This window comes from Scophthalmus maximus, chromosome 3 (assembly GCF_022379125.1).
Source record: "Scophthalmus maximus strain ysfricsl-2021 chromosome 3, ASM2237912v1, whole genome shotgun sequence".
Lineage (NCBI taxonomy): Eukaryota > Metazoa > Chordata > Actinopteri > Pleuronectiformes > Scophthalmidae > Scophthalmus > Scophthalmus maximus.
In genome coordinates this window covers 27,850,920-27,871,232 of record NC_061517.1, presented here as the reverse complement: position 1 = coordinate 27,871,232, position 20,313 = coordinate 27,850,920, and the positions used below count along the sequence as shown (strand labels likewise).

The following is a 20,313-nucleotide window of genomic DNA, read 5'->3' as shown; positions in this document are numbered from 1 at the left end:
TATCGCGTTCGACAGCAAACGCAACGCGAGAGGAATGGTTTGTTTTTGTCACGTGACGGGAAGTATGTGTTAGAAGTTCAAAGCTCCCAGTAAGTGTGTGTATTTACGATGCAGCGACACACGACTCCCAAGTGTCGATAGACCACGACCATTCCTCCACCCTGGAGGACGAACTGCCGGTGAACCGGGTCGTGGTGTACTTTGAACCTGATACGTCCGACTTCCTGCTTTGGGCTAAGAACCCTCACCCTTGACATGCTAGTTGTGGCTAAGTGACGAGCTAACTGGGATCGTCGCTCGTCGTGTGCGCTCTGCTGACGCTGGAGCTTCCCGACAGGCTCTTTGTCGTCGTCACGTCGTCCTCGTCCAGCTGATGTGTGTTGGTCTAAGCCTGTTCGTCCCCGGCGGGCGGAGCATGTCATGCTAACTGTCCCAAGAGGTCCTGACCGGACGTGACAGTGGCGACAAGTTGGCGGCGACATGGTCTGAACTCAACTAGGTCGACAAGTTGACGGGGAGCGTCAGCTGTGTTCTGTGTGTGGGTGAGTGACATGAGTGACGCGCTCTGGTGGGTCACTGTCACTGCCAGCGTGGGATCAGTGACGGCTCGTCATCTCGTGAAGCTCTGATTCTGTCATTAGAGACGTGACGTCACAGAGTTCAACTGAACGAACAGTGTAGAACGAATATCACTCTCACGTACTTCATCAAACATGGTGGATCAGGCGTGTACTAACTGGACTGTACTAGCTGTAGTAACTACTGTACTAACTGGACTGCACTAACTAGTCTGTACTAATTACTGTATTGATTACTGTACTTACTGTACTGTACTCACTACTGGACATACTGAACTAAGTGTACTAACTACTGGACTATCTGTACTAACTGGACTGCACTAACTAGTCTGTACTAATTACTGTACTAACTGTACTGATTACTGTACTTACTACTGACTAACTACTGTACTGAACTAACTGTAGTAACTACTGGACTATCTGTACTAACTGGACTGTACTAACTACTGTACTAACTGTACTTACTACTGTACTAACTTGACTGCACAAACTAGTCTGTACTAACTACTGTACTGGACTAACTGTACTAACTACTGGACTATCTGTACTAACTGGATTGTACTATCTGTACTAACTACTGTACTAATTGTAGTTTACTAACTGGACTTTACTATCTGTTCTAACTGTATTGTACTAACTACTGTACTAACTGGACTGTACTAATTGTACTGTATTATCTCTACTAACGGTACTGTACTAACTACTGTACTAACTGGACTTTACTATCTGTACCAACTACTGTACTATACGACTATTGTACTAACTGTACTGTACCACCTACTGTACTTGCTGGACTGTACTAACTACTGGACTATCTGTACTAACTGGACTGTACTAACTACTGTACTAATTGTACTTTACTAACTGGACTTTACTATCTGTTCTAACTATTGTACTAACTACTGTACTAACTGTACTGTACTATCTCTACTAACAGTACTGTACTAACTACTGTACTAACTGGACTGTACTATCTGTACCAACTACTGTACTAACTGTACTGTACCACCTACTGGACTGTACTAACTGTACTAACTACTGGGCTGCACTAACTGTACTGTACTAACTGTAGTAACTACTGGACTGTACTAACTGCACTGTGGTAACTACTGTACTGTACTAAATTTACTAACTACTGGACTGTACTAACTGTACTCTGGTAACTACTGGACTGTACTAACTTTACTAACTACTGGACTGTACTAACTGTACTCTGATAACTACTGTACTTACTGTACTAACTACTGTACCGTACCGACTGTACTGACTACTGGACTAACTGTACTGTACTATCTGTACTGTACTAACTGTGAGCAACATAAATCTCTTCCCTTCTGGAGGTCAGGATTTACTCAGGAGATGAAGCTGTGGTCACTGCCACTACTGTATGGAACTGCTCTTCCTAAGATGAATGATATCCATGTTTATTATATCTCAGACACATCGTACACCTCCGGGCTACAACCAAGACCATCATCTTCATCGTCCTCCTCCTCCTCCTTGGAGCAGCTGTCAGGATGTTGGAGGGCCTTGTTGCCTGGGTGCTCAACACATACCTGGGCAAATATGTGAGCAACCTGAACACAGATCAGCTCTCCATCGCCCTTCTGAAGGGTATGGAACCAGGCTTCTGTTTGATATGATTCCTCTGCTGCAGTCAAACACATTGGACAACAGCTCAGGCAGTGTGTTTCTTGTCCTCGTCCAGGTGCCGTGGAGCTGGAGAACCTCCCTCTCAGGAAAGATGCCCTCCGAGAGTTTGATCTGCCATTTGAAGTCAAAGCAGGTGAGCCACATTGACCGACTGCCATCACATGAAGAACCTCTCTGAGCAATTTGTATTACAAGGTGCTACATAGCGCCACTGTTTGGCAGCAGAAAACAACAACGACTTTTTACCCTCGTTATTGTTCAAACTCGAGAATTCTCCTATGGTTCTCATCGTTCATTATAATAGCATCTTTCTGTTAAAACACTAATGGTGCGTTCACACAGGACGTCTCTTTGCTCAAGCGAGTTTGGTCGCAAGCAAACGTTTGTGCCTATTTGTGTCATTGGTTCTTCTGCCACTTTCTCTGACAAACCTCCTCTGAACCAACACACAAAGTGGTTGTGCTGACGGGGGCTAAAGCTAGCGTCCAACTTCCTCGTTCACTTTCTGCCGTGCCCTCTCCTTCACCTGGTCGGGCTGCACACACAGTGACTGTAGTGATCCTCCATTCCTGATACAAGGACAGGACATCTGACAACAGTGATGGAGGGAGGATCTCAACGCTCATTGGCTATCGCGTCAACGCATCGCGTGAGGCTAATTCCGCGTCTTCACACTGCGTCTCTCCATTTACGTCAACTGACTCAATGACGCGAAATTCACGTCTCGTTACATCTTTGCCTTGACTTTTTATGTAATTTACTCGCGTATCGTGTCCGGTGTGAATGCACCATCAGTCTGAAAACCATGCTGAGTTGTTTTTTATACTTTGAGACACTCAACTCCTCATACTGAGTAAACTGATCTTTGTGGGTAAAGGGTTGGAGAACAAACCTTACAGTAATCAATTACACTTGTCCAGTCTAGAAGTGACAAATGACTGGACAATTTTTTCAGCATCCTTTTGAGATTGGATGTTTCTAATGTTCTTGATATAGCGCAGGTGAAAGAAGGCTGTCCTAGAGACTTGTTTTATGTGTGAGTCAAAGGACATGTCCTGGTCAAAGATAACTATAACTCAGATCTATAATGGACTTGATGCTCTTGTAAACAACTGTGTGCTATAGTAAAGAATGTAATCATAAACACAGGTTGTATGAATATGAATGATAATCACCTCCATTAATATCCGTACAACCCATGTGTTGTATGGACACTGACCTCCACACAAATGCTGTTACAAAAAGGGGGAAAAGGATTTTCTTTTAAAAAATATCATTCTTTGCATAAAAAACAATAACAGCACAGAACAATTAACTGTACACTGAACATACATGGTATTTAAGAAAGGGGTGTTTGTATCAGTGTTAATTTTGGCAGGTATTTTAGATTTAGTGTTAGTCTTTAGATGGAAATGCTTTTAGTCACATTTGAGTCATGTTTATCCTTCATAGTTTTACTCAACGACAACTGAAAAGGAGTCGGCTTTTAGTCCAAATGTTTTCTCTCTTAAACAAATGAAATTAGTCAAATACAAGTATCGGAAATACCATGTTACTCTGTTGTATTTCACCAGGCTTCATTGGAAAGATCACTCTGCAGATCCCTTTCTACCGGCCTCACAGTGACCCATGGGTCATCTCCATGTCCCAACTCAACCTGATCATTGGTCCCGCCCAGCTGCAGGAGTATGATGCTGAGAGGGAGCGAGAGGAGGAGAGGGAGCGCAAAAAACGTCTGCTCAGGGCTCTGGAAGACAAATTCAAGGTAGGAGGATCAACAGTCCTGATGAAGAAAATGTGCCTTTTATTTGTCATTAGTCGCTCTTTCTTTTGTTTTATTTGACCCACTAATCGTAAAACAGAAAAAAACAGTCGACGGGTTACTAAACGTAAGCCCCTTTAGTTTTATTTGGGAACAGTGTCCACGTCAAGGCGACCTGTTCCACTGGCGACCCCTGTATCTGCTCACAGTGTAGTGTTTTTACCCTCAGCATTCCTCTGATAGCTCAGTAAGCTCCCAGAGTTAAGCTAATGTGTCACGGCAAGCCAAACTCTTTAGGTGCACAGTTAGTTCGAACATCAAGCCCCGTCGACTGTGCTTGGGGCACACCCCCCCACAGTCGACCCACCCCTCATGTTTCACTACGGGAGATATAGACCAATCCCCAATTGCATATGTCTCCCGAAGCCCAACTTGTGCAACTGTAGTGACCGAGCAGTTGATATACGCCACCACAGTGGAGTTTTCACATGCTTCAGTGCAAGAAAAAAGTGAGTCTGAGCCATCCTTGGGTCCCAGGTGCCATTCTCCTTTCTGCCCCCCACCCTGACAGGGACACGTCTGTTGTCATTGTTACCCTGGATAAATACGCCCCTAGCGGGATTCCTGACACGAGAGGCTGGACGCGGCCATTACAGAGAGCCATTACGCACGCCAGTGTCACTTTTACTTTGCGACTGAGATGACGACGGTGGGGGCACAGGAGCAATGCTGCGACCCACCGCTTTAAAATCATCATTTGGAGCCCCAGATGCACCACTGATATATAGAGGGAGTTTATGTTGAGGCCCAGGTATTCTGTTCGAGATGATTTATCACGGTAACAGATTCCCTGACTGCCTGCTCGCGCCAGCGGGAGTATATCAGATAGTCATCTATGTACAAGAATATTCTAATGCCTCTGCTCCTCAACGGAGACAGAGCTGCCTCCACACACTTGCTGAAGACCCTCAGAGCTGAAGTAGGCAGAAGTAAAAACCCTGTTGGGTAACGGCTCTGATTGCTCTTTTGCTTAACAAGGACGATATTTCGTGTTGAATCCCCCCGGCAACTAAAAATAACACCCTGTTGAATCTGGGTGGTTTCATAGCAAATTGTAGCCTGTACCTCACATTGCCTTCCTCACTTGTTTTAGTTTGTCTTACTTATATTCTTCTGTTCGTAGCACCTTTATCTTGAATGTTCTTCGTTGTTGTTGACACAGTGTACATATGTTTATGTGTTTGTCTTCTCCAGAGTGAGTGTGAACAGAGAGGGGAGTCTTACTGGTACTCTGCCACTGCCTCGGTGGTCACCAGGATTGTGGAAAACATAGAGGTGAGTTGTCGAGCACTGCACTTCCCCGGGCCCTTAACAATACACATGCCAAGTGTGAAGCCAATAAGTTGAATTGTTTTCGAGGGCGGCAGTGGCTCAGGAGGTGGAGTCAGGTCGTCTACTAACCCGAAAGTTGGCAGTTCCATCCCAGCTTCCCCCAGTCGGCATGGGCAAGACACTCAACCCTGAATTGCCTCTAAAACTTTTCTGACAGTGTGTCAGATAAAGTTGGTAAACCGCAGCGCTGTGTGAATGTGTGCGAATGTGACTTGTCCTGTAAGGTCAATTAGACTAGAAAAGCTTTACAATATACCAGCCTCAGACAGAGACACACACTGACAGATTCCCTGTGACTATCACCACAGATATGTAAGTCTCTGTATCAGTTCAAACGCCTCCCTGCAGTTTGTATAGTGAGTCAGTTCTCTGGTTGTGTATCTCTTTGTCCGTCCCACGCTCGACAATGCAGTATCTCAGGAATGCCATGAGGGAATTTCAGATACGAGTCCCAGACAGGAATGAAGTCAATGCAGTTTACTGATGAGTTGACAAAGAATGACCAGTTGAACAGGCTGAAATGAAATGATGAGTTGATCGCGTGGTTGAAACAAAGAAACGTATCCACGTGTTTAGATGAGCACAAAGCTGATATCCTGGCAGGAAGTGATGGCAGGGACTGATGGAGCGCTTCCTCCCCTGGGTTAGGTCAGGAGAGACCAGGGTCTGTGTCTTTCCTCCATCTTTATTAGTGTTGTCACTTGTTGTAATGGTCAAACGGTCAACCTGAATCATTGATATCTAAAGGGTCCCTTTAATAAGCCTACTAACCACACTACCGCCACCCACAGGCATAAAGGAGTATTTCATTAGTCTCAGACTGCCAACCAACTATACACTAAATTCTCAAAGTCCACCCTTTGACGCAATTTGAGATTATTTTTTCTGGATCAAAATTCTGTGGAACTGGATAATATCCCACGAAACTTGATCCGTAATGGCACAGTAGTAGTCAAGAATATATATATTTTCATGCTGCTGTTCTGAAACTGCTCTCAACATGCCTCAAGTAACCAGGTCGTTGACTTCTGTCTTATTTGTGTAGCTGAATATCCAAGATGTGCATCTCCGATTTGAGGATGATTTCTCCAACCCAGAGAAACCCTTTTCCTTTGGTGTTTGCATCAAAAATGTTTCTGCTCAGAACCCCTCGAAAGAGCCGGTAAGTGAAATGACTTTCTGTACTACTTAAACATCAGTGTACGTTACTAACAGATCAAGGGCGTCTTAAAGCATGCAACAGTAATTTGAAAGTGGAAAGAAATATTTCTTGTATGGATCTCTTGGAATCTTACGTTTATGAGAACTCTCAGGTTCAGAAGCTTGTCCGACAAAAGCAGCTGGAGATCGAAGACTTCTGCGTCTACTGGGACACCGAGTGTGAAATGCTGGGAAAAGTGCCTGCAAACCAGATCCAGGTCAGTGGTGGTGACCTCCTACAGTTAGGGGCCAGCTTCTCTTGAACATCCTTTACCATATTTTTTACCATATCCATATTAACCAGACTGAACCGTACAAAGGCCAAAATGGAGACATGTCTGCCTCTTCATGCACTCAAACATTGTGATTGTCTACACTTCCTGGTGCATTAAACGGATAGAAAACCACTTCCACCAAGCACAACGCAGGTGTCTCTGCTTCAGGCGCAGTGCCCATCTGAGCACCCATGGGCAGTTTTGTCAAAAGGGTGCACTGCCACCTTGAGGCAGTGTAAAGTCATGGCACTCTTGACCAACAAAAACCTTGTCTGACGTCTGTGGTGCAGTGTTTCACTTCTGTGTAAAGTTTCGGATATGCACCTTCATACAAACGTACACTCTGATGATCTGCTTGTGCCTGAAGGGAAACAGTTTCCTCTGCAGTGAAGTGTTTTCTCTTACGACCTTGCAAATCCACCTTTATAGTAACAGTCCACAAGGATGCTAGCACTGGTTGCTTTACTCTGATAGATGTACCGCTTGTTATGTCCAAAACACTCCCAGGATTCACTAAGAGACTAAGCACAAGGATGTTGAACCATGCACCATTGAACTTTGGCCATAAAAGCTGGCGTGTCATGCACTTTAGACCATGGATCTGGTCTGATTTGTCTTGTGTCTCGTCAGGAGGTGATGACCCGGTGCATGCAGAGCCGTGAGCATCAGTACATCTTCGAGCCGGTGCGTTCCTCCGTGCTGCTCAGAAGAAACACCTCGAAGGAGCCGCTGAGGTCTCGACACACTCCTCGGATTGAAGGCCAGGTTCAGCTGGAGCCCATGTCCCTTCGCCTGTCACAGGTCAGTACAGACACCAGAAGCTCTGTTCTCTGCTTCTATTGGAACAATTGAAGTATACTTATCAAAAGCCACCCTTTATCTGTGTGCTGGATACAGCTAGCTGTGATAACTGGGACTTTCCACAGATGAGATGAGTTTGTCTGTCTCAACTGCCTGCCCTTCACATACCTCTCAACCAAAGACTGTATTTAATCTGTCTACTCATCCTCTGATGTAACAGGTGCAGTATCAGCAGATCATGGCCTTCCTCAAAGAGCTGGACCGCAGAGAGAGAGAGATGCTTTATCGAAGGTGGAGACCCAAAGTCCCCATTTCAGGGAAGTAAGTTCACACATCTCACAGTTTGGTACACATGTACTAAACCATGAAATCAGAGTCTGTAACTGTAACTGTTTTCTCCTGCAGCTGCCGGCAGTGGTGGACATTTGCCATCCAGGCCAATCTGTGTGACATCAGGGAGCAGCGGCGGCAAGGCAGCTGGGACTTTGCCTTGCAGCGAGCGCGAGACGCCCAGACCTACACCAGCCTCTACTTCAGAAGGCTCAAAGCCGTCCCTCTGAGTCCACAGGAAGAGGTGCTGCACTGGAACACAGACATATCAGTTACCACGGTGTTTATATTCTCAAATACTGTGAGCTCAACAGATGTGTGCATTGGGTCTCTCTATAACGACAAGTCATGATAAAGCTCACTGTCAGCTTAAAGATGATCACACTATCGTCAATATCCAGGTTCATACCAGTCACATTTATTTTAAGTGAGCTGTCTGTTCAAGTGCATGATGCACTGAGGTCATGTAGTTGTTGTTCTCTCAGACACAAACACACATTAATGAACCGATACTTGTCCTTGTCTCCCAGAGTGAGCTGGAGCGAGTGGAAGAGGAGCAGACTGTAGACGAACTGCAGAGTCTACGAGAAATCGTCCATGACTGGTTTCGAAAGCAGGAAGAGATTGCAGAGGTGATCTCCACTGATTCATACTGGTGTTCCTTCGGGTATTAAATCAACAATCCAGCACATCAGTGGTCTTTGTAGACTTGCCTACACAGTGACACTACACTGCTGTGTGACCATGTGTTATGTTGAACAGACTCTTGGCAAAGACCCAGAATAACAATTTGAGCCTTTTATTGTTTGAGGGGACATTTGGTGGACTGTCAGTTTCCCCTTAGCTGTGGCAGCAGTGTCATGGCTCCCGGCTGAGGCAATCAACTGGACCAATTCCAAAAGAACCATTTATTTTTACAGCCACATTTATAAATATAGGGCCCAAGTTGAAAAATCCAAGACTTCCCCTTTAACTACAACGTTTTATCTGTGTATAAACTCTTCGTCATAGACAGCCATCAAACTTTCACTGATGTAATAAAGATGTCTTTGTCACGTTTTTATTTTCTGTATCTCTTCCTCCAGAATGTGCGAGAGCCCAGCAGCGAGCCCCAACCCTGTTCACCAACCACATACATCCCTAAGAGTGGGAGCTCAGGGATGATTCAGTACCTGCAGTCGTGGTTCCCGGGCTGGGGAGGCTGGTACGGAGATTCCCAAGACCCTGACAGGCCTGAAGAGCTCCTGCCGAGTCCATCTTCCTGGGACATTCTTGGTTCGATACTTGCGTACTACACAACTGGTTTTATTTGAATTGTATATTCTGTGAAATCAGATAATTTCTTTAAAATGTCCTCTGTGATAACTAAGAAAATGTTCTGTAGTGTTAGTTGCAGTATCCTTCCTGTACTGACTGCTGACGCTGATGATTTGCTTCCCCAGCGGAGACAGAAGACTTGTTCGATCCGTTAGAGGACTCTCACACACTGAACACCTTCACCAGGCGAGACCACCTGTTTGCCCGGCTGGAGTTCTTACTGGAGAAGGGCGGAGTCACGCTCTTCCACCAGGACAGGAGGGGGGGCACGCTGAAAGAGAGTGGCGTCATCCAGTTGGAATTCTCAGGTACACAGAAGCAGCGTTTGGACACATTGAAGCGTGTCAAGGTTTTAAGATTTTCAATTCAATCATACTGCTTTGTTAGTAGGAATTTATCTTTTTAATATGACCTTTTTCCATTGTATGCACACACTCATGCACTCGCGGGCCACGGTGATACCAGTTACCGATGAAATAATTATAAAGAGTTAGTTTTACAGAACGTTTAGTTTGACGTTACTGCTGTGCGCAGCATTACTAAAACACTATTTAACGTTACTAGTCTCTTACAATAACATGCTGAATGTCTGACAAAAACATTAGCTACCATTCTAAAACACCCTGGTTTAAGTGTGTGTTGGTCTTTTATCCTGCCCGTCAACTGGCTATTTATTGAATTCACAAAAATTAGCTCTATAGCTCTTACTACTTTCTCCTGCTGAGCAGTTTAGTTGTGCAGTATACTGTAGATATTAGAATAGACTCAGAGCATGTGATTGACTGATGTGATGTACTGTGACCACTTGTCCACAGGCGTGAAGGTGATCTTGGAGTCTCTCCCCCGCTCCGAGTCCTCCCTTCTGTCTGTGAAGCTGGGGGGTTTGTTTCTGAGAGACTTGACCACTCAAGACACCATCTTCCCTGTTCTGGTGTCTCCCAAAACTGTAAGCAGAACAGTGAGTTCATAATGTGAATTGTAGCTCCTCAAGTACATTATATGTATATTATTTTGCCCTGCGTGCTGTATAACACATTTTTTTTACTATCTGTCACTTGTAGGACAAAGTTGTTGTTACCATTAATCAGCCATCTGGACAGTCCAGCAGTACCTCTGGTAAGAGTTTTGTTTACTTTTTTCAGGAATTAGATTTAAAATATTTTCTAAATTATACTTTCAATGATCTTGTGACCTCATGATTACCTTTTTAAAGATGTAAAATATGTACTAGTCTGGGTTTGTATGGAACATTTTCTAAGTTATAGTTATAGTTAAGTTTTTATAAATACAACTTCAGAAGTTTGTGCCTTTTGTAATAATGTGTGAAGTTCGCTCAACACTGAACAGTTCTGTTCATAGATGCCATGTTTGTTTTGTTTTGGTGTTGTCAGAATGCAGTGCAGCGTGCTTATCATCACCGGTGTTTGAGATGATTTATGAGCATAACCCTGCGAGGTGTATGTTTGAGAGAAGATTGGAAGTGAACACTAGTCCATTGAACATCATCTACAACCCACAAGCAATCAAAAAAGTTACAGAGTTCTTCTATAAAGGAAAAGTTCACACCTCAGGTAAGTGCTAAAATTCCAATTTGGTTCATCTGTGGAATCACTGAGTTAATGGAATGCCTATGGACACGGGTTACATACTGTACAACATATAGAGGGAGCAGAGAGTAAGATGCAAATTGGGACGGCGTACACTGATAGGCAGAACCAAGTGGTTGGAAGTGTGTAGGTGAACATCAGACATAGTGGTGGTTGACAAGGAGCCGAGGGCCAGTAGAGAAATCCAAGCTGTAAGTAACATAAGGCTGACAGGACGACTAGTACAGATGCGGAAGGTTCCCCCAGTGGTGATAGGAGCATGAAGGACTGTGACCACCCAAAATGGGAGAGTGGCTCCTGCAGATTCCAGGTACAACATCCGAAGAGTCTGTCTGAAGTTTACATTCCTAGGAAGAGCTGGAATACTGTGCAGAACCCTCAAACCACCAGGGCTCTGGTAGAGGTCCCAAGCTTCAGTAAGACACACACAACAACCCCAACACCACGAGCTACCACCAACGACACAGACCTCTGTACACTGCCAAAATGGATTTGAAATGAGCAGTCAAGATGGGATTCAAGTGCAGACTTTCAGGTTTAATTCAATGGGTTTGACAAAAGTATTGCCTGCACCTTTTCGGAATTACAGCTATTTATATATGTATAGAAAAATATGGGATCATTAAGCAACAAGGCAGATAAAGAAAAGCAACCAATCAAGCAAGCCACAGAATGACAGTTCTCGAATTGAAATGTCTGATTGTCTGTTAAACATATTTCTTTGATCCATAGGTTTTGGCTATCAGTCCGAGCTGGAGGTTCGAGTGGCAGAGGCTGCAAGGAGACAGTACAACAAGCTGAAGATGCAGACAAAGGCAGAAATCCGACAAACCATTGACCAACTACTTGTGGGAGAGTTTATTGTAAGATACTTTCCCTGGAAGGTGACATAACAATTATTGTCAGTTTAATAATTTGTAAATGCAACTTTTATGTTTGCTTTGTAGGAAAACAGTAAGCGCTGGACTATGAAATTGGACATCTGTGCACCCCAGGTGATTTTTCCAGATGACTTCCAGTCAGGAGACCCGATGTTAGTTGTTGTTGATTTAGGGAGGATTCTACTCACAAACTCTCAAGGTAAAACAATCAACCCTTCTCACCAAACAAATTAAAAGAACATATCCAAAAAACATTATTCCTTTGCCTAATGAGGATTTTAACAAAGCTCATTCTATTGTTTTTTATTTTCTTTTAAGATGACAACAAGGCCAACTCTAAAGCTACTCAGCCTGAAAAGGAAGTCATGAGTGATGATGAGTACCAGACGCCCCTTGCCACACCACCAGAGTCTCCACCACCTGAACTAGACATGCCTGTGAAAGCACAACTTACAAGTCCTGACCTTCCCAGCTTTGGATCTCCTGAGAGTATACAGGCCTACAGCAAAAAGCTTTATGAAAAATACTCTTTGTCCTTTAAGGACCTGCAGATAATGGTTGGTCGCTATAAGGACAGCTGGAAACATCTTCAAGAAAGTGAGGTAGGCCCCACTCATGTGGTGGAGAAGTTCAATGTGCTGCTACAGCTTGAGCAGCGACTACGTTATACGTCAGACCCCCAGCTTCCTGGTGCTGTGCTGTCAGGAACCCTGCCAGACCTCAAAGTCCATATCAACCTTGAGAAGATGACTGCCCTTAGGAGCTGTTTAGCAAGGCTTAGCAGCCCAGCTGAAAACGAAAAGAACAAAAGTCAAGACAGAGGCCCGCATATAAGGTCCCCTGACCCTCTTACCCTCCGTCATGACAAGATATTTCAGAGGGAGGACAGCTCCTGGAAGCTCCAGGGTTCAGCTAAGAACCTGACACAGAGTGTGATGACTTTAGAGCAGCACACACGGGAAGTCCTGGTGGAATCCCGTTTACTCTTAGCTGAATTCAACATTAACTACATGCAGCTTGGGGTAGAAAGTGATGGCCGCTACATATCTGTTCTTAAGGTATTTGGCACAAATGCTCATTTTGTGAAGCGGCCTTATGATGCTGAAGTCTCTCTGACTGTCCACGGTCTTCTGCTTGTGGACACTTTACAGACTTATGGCTCAGACTTTGACCTCCTTGTGGCTTCTCACAAGCATCTCAGTTTTGACATACCCACAGGCAGCCTCAGAGAGAGCCTACCTTCATCCCCTATGTCGTCCACCGATGGTAGGTCTCCCGAACATCAGTGCCACCATACTGAGTCATCCTGTGGCATTCCTGTGGATAGAATCTCTGCTTTCAGTTCCCTTTTCAAGGAACAAGAGGCTCTAATTAAGCTTGAATACCAGTTTGTGAGCTCAGACTGCCCCTCCATGAACCTGGATAGTTCCCTTCAGGTGACAAGCATTCAAGTCAACAACCTGGACATCATTCTCAACCCTGAGACCATGGTGGAGTTACTCAAGTTCCTCCAGAAGTCTTTCCCCAAAGAGGAAAGCACCTGGACACCATCGGCACAACCACATTCAGCACAATCCTACAGTGAGGAAGAGGAGGTCACTTACCAGGCCACATATGACCAGAACAAAGAGCTGACTGTAGAGATCCACCGCCTTAACCTGCTTCTTCTTCGGACCGTGTCCACTGGCACTGTCCTGGTTGCTGAGAAGAGAGGGCTTAAGATTGCTACTGCCAGCATCACTGGCACCAAGGTCAATGTGTCCATGGGCAGTCGGTTGGACATCAATGGTTCACTCGGGTCAATGCAGTTGGTGGACTTGTCCCAGGAAGGAGGCCGAAGCCAGTTTGTGGTCAGCATTGGCAGTGTTGAGGACAGCTCCCCAACTCTTGGCGGACTAACATGCCTTGCTGATACAGGAGGTTCTCCCTCAGAAGCCTTATATTTTCACCTCATGGAGAAAAGCCAAGGGGAGTGTTCTTTGCAACTTCAGATGGCATCGCTGCACTATAACCACTCTGCTAAGTTCTTGAAGGAGCTAAGTCTATCTGCTAACGAGGTAGAAGACAATTTTCGCTCCATGTTGAAAAGTGCTGCCACCAAAGTGTCAACAGTTCTAGCCACCAAGACAGCAGAGTACAGCGGTATGGTTTCGCTCTTTGAGACTCCCTCACGGAGAAGTCGAAGTCAGAGTCAGAGCTGGGCGTATCCATTTGAGGATGAGGAAGATGTTCCTGTGGAAGAACATGAATCCACCATAGACACTTTCTTGGTGAAGCTCAACCTTAATGTCAGCATTGAATCACCAGTCGTGTCCATTCCCCGTAAACCTGGACATCCTGAGCTATTGGTTGGTCATCTGGGAAGCATAACAATCCAAAATTTTGTTACGGGGCAAGAATCTGAAGGAGAGAGGTTGCAGGTTTTTGTCAAGGATATTCGTCTGTATTCACTCAACATGAGTCATTTGGTTCTGAAGAGGCCATCTAGAAGGGATAGTGCTAGCACCATGTCACCATCCTGCAATGGGAGCATCAGTGAGGGTGAACCACAGTTCACACGTCATGACTTCTTTGAGTACCTCAGCCGGGGAAAAGGTGAGAATGTTACAAATGTTAATGGTTACATTTCGAATGGTACATTCATTTTACATGGTAATGCAAATTAGGACAAATGGCTTTTATATGCAGCTTGTAACATAATTTCACATAATTTATTTTATTCATCAGCCTTCCACATATTGAAAGACACCACCATACAGTTCACCCTGGAGAAAGTTCCATTTGACGAAGACACCCAGTTTACCTTCCTCACCACAGAGGACCCCTGCAGGAGCACAGGTTTACTGAGAATTGAGGGCAAATTCGTCAACCCTGTTCAGGTATACACAATATCAATACTGTAAATTCTCAAATAGAATACCGTAATATGGTTTTGATCCTTGAAACTCCCACACCACGGTAAGATGATGTTTAGATAATGACCATGTCTCAAATACTGGAGTTTTTATAGTTAAATACTAGCAGTGTTTATATATGGCCAACTTGAAAAAGGAAAGTCCAGTCTCCAGTGCAGGTCTTGTGGAGCATAGCATGAATCAAGTCAAGAGCCGTTACTCAAAGATGACTATCTCAGGCTTGTCCTAAAAGGCTAGGAAGGGGCCGCATACGCTAAAAAACTCATTTACCGGTTTTCGGGTAGAGAAACTGATTTTTTTCGAGTTTAAAAACAGCATAATGTCCCTTATCCAGTGAGAGGGAGGGGAGAGGTGGGCTCTTTCCATTTCAGTAGTATAGCTCGTTCAGCCAGCGAGGAAGAAAAGGCTAGCACACCTTGTTTTCAGTGATTATTTTTAAAGAAACATTGAACCTCATTCAATCATTAATTCCAGTTGATTTTCTTTCCATCACTGTTAAACTAGTCAGTGAAGATCAACGCTTCATACAAATGTAACCAAATCTACCAAAACAAATCATTTCCATGTGAACTGTGCATCAATTGTTGAGTTTCACTTACATTCACTTAGCACTAAATGTAAAAAAGGGGTATTCTGTGAGTGAAAACAATATCTCTACACACATTGTGAGTACCATGTCATGAATTAATCATCAGACATGTCTGTCATAGGATATTTCTTTAATAGATTGCCTGGTTTTCCCTTTAGGTGAAATAAATAAATAAACAGATATAATTAAAAATAAGTACAGTTGATCACATTGCAGGTTAGAGAACGTTAGCTGTTAGCTGTGTAGATGCCTTTGTTTTTAATATCAACCTTGAACGGAATCTTATTCTGGCCCATTATGGGAATGTACACACACTCGAGTGACATCTCTGTCTTTTTACATCCTTTTAGAGATGTTAGGATAGGACAAGTCACTCCTTTATCATTCCTAGCTCCACCCACTGTCAATATGAGGTTCAATAATCCAAAATCCATGTTTGGGTGTGAAGGGCTCTTAATGAAAATTTTGGGGTCAAAAGATGTGGGATTACTGAGAGTTCATTCATATTTGACTCTTTTTTCTCATAGGTGTTCCTGTGCAAGTCTGTGTATGAACAAGTCCTTCAGACACTAGACAGTTTGTCCCTGATTGAAGAGCAACGTGTCACACCCAGTCAACCGCCCACACCACCACCACCTACTCCTTCCTCCACCAGACCTCACCGCTTCCCTGACCCCCAGGGTGGACTGTTTGCAAGGGACCCTCCCCATACCAGTTTTTTGTCCCTTTCTTCTCCATTGCCTCTACAGTCTCACAAACCTGCTTGCTCTTCTTCATTCACTCAGCTAAAAGTCACCTTAAACGTGGCAGAGTTGCAGGTGCAACTCAGTGCTGATCTGACCCAGGGTTCCCAGGGCTTAGTCAGTCTGCGCTTTCAAGATTTGGAAGGAGATTTTACCAAAGACCACCCTCACTTACTGACAGTCCAACTGGCTCTGCGGTCGCTGCTAATGGAAGACCTCCTAGAACAAAACCCTGAATCAAAGTACAAACATTTGATGGTGTCTCGTGGCGCACCCAAGCCCTCCACCTTCAGTCGAAAGGAGTACCTTTCTCAAAGTTGTCCATCAGCATCCAATGCTCTGTACCCAGACATGCCTCGTTCACTGCCCGCCCACATGGAGGAGGCCAAGAACGTCTTCCAGCTCTACCAAAGGCATCCCAACACCCCTTCAGCAAACAGTCGCAAATCCAAGAGGGATCCAGACTGTCCAAGCACTCCACCTCCCTCTCCCACCCACCATGTACACTCCCCTCAGCCACCCCCAAACTTTGATGACTCATTAGTTCATATCAATGTGCTGCTCGTAGACCAGAATCACCCAGAGTTCAAAACCCGTTATGGCAGTGTTGGGCGAAGTGTGGATGTTGACTTCAACTGCCTGGACGTTTTGATTACACTGCAGACCTGGGTGGTTATCCTGGACTTCTTTGGAATTGGCTCCACAGCCAATAATCATGCAATGAAGGTCTTCCCTATGTCAACCCAACCTGCGCCAGGACACCCTCTGTACGACTCAGACATCAGTGAGGAGGAGACAACAACATTCAATAGTAAAGTGGACCTCAAGGTAAGTTAGGTCTCCAAATATATACTTTTATTAGCCACACTAGCTGCATTACTCTCGGCATGACATTCGGTTCGGTTCGTCCGTCCATAGTTGTATCTGTTGGATCAACAATCATTCAATTTTGTTAAAACATTTATGATTAGCAGAGGATGAATCAAGCCACTGATTTTTTATTTTTTTTTTATGCTTTGAGATAAGCCTGTACTTGACTTAGAATTGTGTTAAGCTAATCAGATTTAGCTTTTCAGTAAGAATATTAAATTAGGTATTCCTTTTTTCATATAGACTATTAAAAAACGATTTATTGAACAGACAGATTTTTGACTAGGGTTTGTTGGGATGTTCAGAATGACAGCGATGTTTGCATAACATAGTGAACAAAACGTAATCCCCTGAGCTAAATACGAAAATGGCGTATTAGGTTGCTGTGAGCTGTAAACTCCCCTTCATACGCAGAACACACTGTTATATCAGAGGCTGATCTCTCTTTCAACTGAGGGGTCTCTCTGATTGATGATTCCAACCATCAACCTTTTAGGGGGCAGTGTAACTCTGGGCCCATTCCTGCACTTGATGCAACACGGCACCAAGGGCGACAAACGTCATCTTCCCGTCTAGCACCTGAGCCCATCTTAAAGTCCATGGACTTGTTGGTTTAAAAAATGAGGTGTGGCGATGTGCAAAGTGGGTGGACTGATTTCTGTAGGCAGTGGAGAGTGGTGCACTTTTGACCATCTGAAGTCAATGGTGCAGTATTTCACTGTTATTTGAAGGAGCATTATCAAGATGGTCATATGCATCTACATAGGTGGCTGCTCTGCTGGCACACAGATCTGACAAAGCCTATTATAACATCAGTCCAACCATGTGCAAGTGCAACTGGCTTTTAGGTGGCACTTTAATTGGTTGATTGCATTTTATGCCCAAAACACAGCCAGGATTAATTTAGAGGCTAAGTATAACTCTTTTGAACCAAATGATCTTGCATTAAGGCCATGTGCCACTTTGGACTTTTCCTTAAGTAAAGGAGAGTTTAATGTTTAAGAAAGATGAGGAAAATATATAAATAATATAATATCATCTGAATATTAAATGTCAGAGAATGAAACCTTTTACCTGCATCCCAGACTGGGGTGCAGCCAACAACTGTTTTCATTATTTATTAATCAATCAAAATAGTTGTTGGCTGTATCTCAGCATATGACTGTCAGCTTGTATTTCAACATCAGTGCAAAAAGGAGCACTACCGCAGGTCCTTCATCCCAACAGCTGTCAGACTGCACAACATCACCATCGAATGTAGCACTGTGCTGATGTTGTCCCATCACAATAATGTCATACTGCCATACTGTATCTCATCATATTTATTATTAATTACCATCCATTGTACTTTATATAGCTTTCTACATCCACCACAACTATGCGATTTTTGTCATTCTGTGCAACTATGAAACTTTGCACAAGAGCTGAAAATGATTTGCGTTAGCTTCTAAAACCAACTTTTAAAATTGGCCACAGGGTGGCGCTGTAATAAAGTCCCAAAAATTAATTTTGGCAAGACCACGCCCCTCACACCGTGACTCCGATTGATTTGAAATTTACCACATACGTCAAGTTCAATGTGTTCTACAAAAAGACTTCAACAAACTACAACCAATTCCAGTGGCTCCTGATTCAACACGCAGGGCTTAGAGGAACATTGGCTTCAAGTCATTAACCATTTGTCCAATCGTCACCATTCTTGGTACATAACTTACAGCTGTGATTAGCTACAGTTCTACTTACAGCATTTTGTTAGCAACCAACCAAATACTGTTTAAAATTTGAGGAGCCATCTTGATTCGGGCAAGTGGGCATCCCTTTGCATATATGCTAATAACTGAAAGATGCCTATGACCATGACCATGGGATGGATAAAGTTCTATCTTATTTGATCTCATCTTACTGTATATCATTTTCAGCTGATTTCTATTTTATGGTAAACTTGTGAGGTGGCTGATAACATGAAAAATGTTCATATTTATGTATTTTATTGTATAAGTGTACCATTGTAATTGTATTCTCTGTGTCATCTTAAGAAAAAGCTCTGATGTGAAAATGCTTCATGACTAAACTTGTCCATGTTTTAATTTTTAGGTCCATTCTCTGTCTCTTGTATTGAACAAGAAATCCAATGAGCTTGCCAGAGCTAGTGTGTCCAAATTATCTGCTCATCTGGAAATGTTAGGTGTGTATTAAAAACTTTACCTTTCATAGATTTAACAAACCCTCCTTGCATCCATTTCTTTTCGATTAAATGATTAGATAAGTGAATGTTGAATGTTCTCAATCATGTAATGTGTAATATTTCAGATGGCAACCTGGCATTACAAGGCAGTTTAGGAAGTTTGTCCCTGAGTGACTTGACCCCACATGGTGATCTCTACCGAGAGCGCTTCACCACACGAGGAGGAGAGGCCCTTATTTTCAACATCCAGAAGTATTTATGAAAGAAGTTGCCACAGACATTTGTTATCAGCAATGCTGATGTTGTTTTAATCAGCCCTGTTTTGTTGACCATCCAGGTACGGCCAGCCTGATCCCTACCTGGAGAGGGATTGTGACATCAAGGTGTCTTTGCAGATGGCCTCAGTGCAGTATGTCCACACACAGCGCTTCCAGGCTGAGGTGGTGGCTTTTATTCAACACTTCACCCAGCTACAGGACGTCCTGGGCAGGCAGAGGGCTGCAATGGAGGGCCAGGCTGTGAGTACTGCTTGCTGGGGCTCTTTACCATGATTGTCATATAAGTAAGATAACCAAATGAAATGCAGACAGCTTTTACATATATATATATATATATATATATATATATATTGTCCTTTATTTTTTGATCTGAATATACTTCTTAGCTGATTCCTTCTCAATTCATGTTCAAAATGTAATTGTCTACGACTACTTCCCCCTCCCTCATTACAGGTGTGTGATCACCCTCAGCGAGCGTCCAGGGTTTTGCTGGATATCGAGGCGGGTGCCCCAGTTATTCTCATCCCAGAGAGCTCACGGTCAACAAGGGTCATTGTAGCCAACCTGGGACAGCTTAGGGTGCAGAACTGCTTCCTGCCAGCCGGGGCTCACGGAACCTTTTCCCTCCGAGACAAGGTAGAGAAACTCACCATGGCACACGCCTTTTTCCCTTCTCTGGTGAGTCGCGCTGCCTGTTCATCCGTGCATGCAGAGCGTGGTTTTGTGTAGCAATTTATCTGTTTTTTAAATGTAATGTTATTAAAGCAAGGGCCGATTGGACGATTTAGATTTGATCCACAGCCCTGTTATGTGGCTTAACAGTTGGAGGGCATGTTCTCTCCAAGTACTCTGACTTCCTTAGGTTAACTGAAGACTCTAGATTGACCATAGGTGTGAATGTGAGTGTGAATGGTTGTTTGTCTCTGTTTGTCTCCCT

At 43.9% G+C, this 20,313-nt stretch overlaps 1 protein-coding gene across 5 annotated transcripts in view; it reads left to right on the top strand.

Annotated features, from left to right (window-relative positions):
• Positions 1-44: 44 nt before the first annotated feature.
• The window catches only part of vps13d (vacuolar protein sorting 13 homolog D), a 56,737-nt gene continuing 36,468 nt past the window's right edge, over positions 45-20,313 (top strand). For 3 of the 5 annotated variants that reach the window (XM_035644452.2, XM_035644451.2, XM_035644450.2), the window contains exons 1-25: positions 45-542; positions 2,017-2,192; positions 2,287-2,364; positions 3,806-3,996; positions 5,248-5,328; positions 6,431-6,547; positions 6,699-6,803; positions 7,491-7,661; positions 7,882-7,982; positions 8,067-8,235; positions 8,522-8,623; positions 9,077-9,266; positions 9,434-9,616; positions 10,124-10,266; positions 10,370-10,424; positions 10,700-10,879; positions 11,648-11,778; positions 11,863-11,995; positions 12,115-14,391; positions 14,524-14,675; positions 15,828-16,871; positions 19,008-19,098; positions 19,224-19,350; positions 19,436-19,616; positions 19,830-20,012. In XM_035644452.2, coding sequence (XP_035500345.2) covers positions 2,096-2,192; positions 2,287-2,364; positions 3,806-3,996; positions 5,248-5,328; positions 6,431-6,547; positions 6,699-6,803; positions 7,491-7,661; positions 7,882-7,982; positions 8,067-8,235; positions 8,522-8,623; positions 9,077-9,266; positions 9,434-9,616; positions 10,124-10,266; positions 10,370-10,424; positions 10,700-10,879; positions 11,648-11,778; positions 11,863-11,995; positions 12,115-14,391; positions 14,524-14,675; positions 15,828-16,871; positions 19,008-19,098; positions 19,224-19,350; positions 19,436-19,616; positions 19,830-20,012 — 6,282 coding nt within the window. In that variant the 5' untranslated portion in view covers positions 45-542; positions 2,017-2,095. The remainder of the gene's footprint in view (positions 543-2,016; positions 2,193-2,286; positions 2,365-3,805; positions 3,997-5,247; positions 5,329-6,430; positions 6,548-6,698; positions 6,804-7,490; positions 7,662-7,881; positions 7,983-8,066; positions 8,236-8,521; positions 8,624-9,076; positions 9,267-9,433; positions 9,617-10,123; positions 10,267-10,369; positions 10,425-10,699; positions 10,880-11,647; positions 11,779-11,862; positions 11,996-12,114; positions 14,392-14,523; positions 14,676-15,827; positions 16,872-19,007; positions 19,099-19,223; positions 19,351-19,435; positions 19,617-19,829; positions 20,013-20,313) is intronic. The other 2 variants (XM_047330787.1, XM_035644455.2) reach the window with 1 other exon arrangement.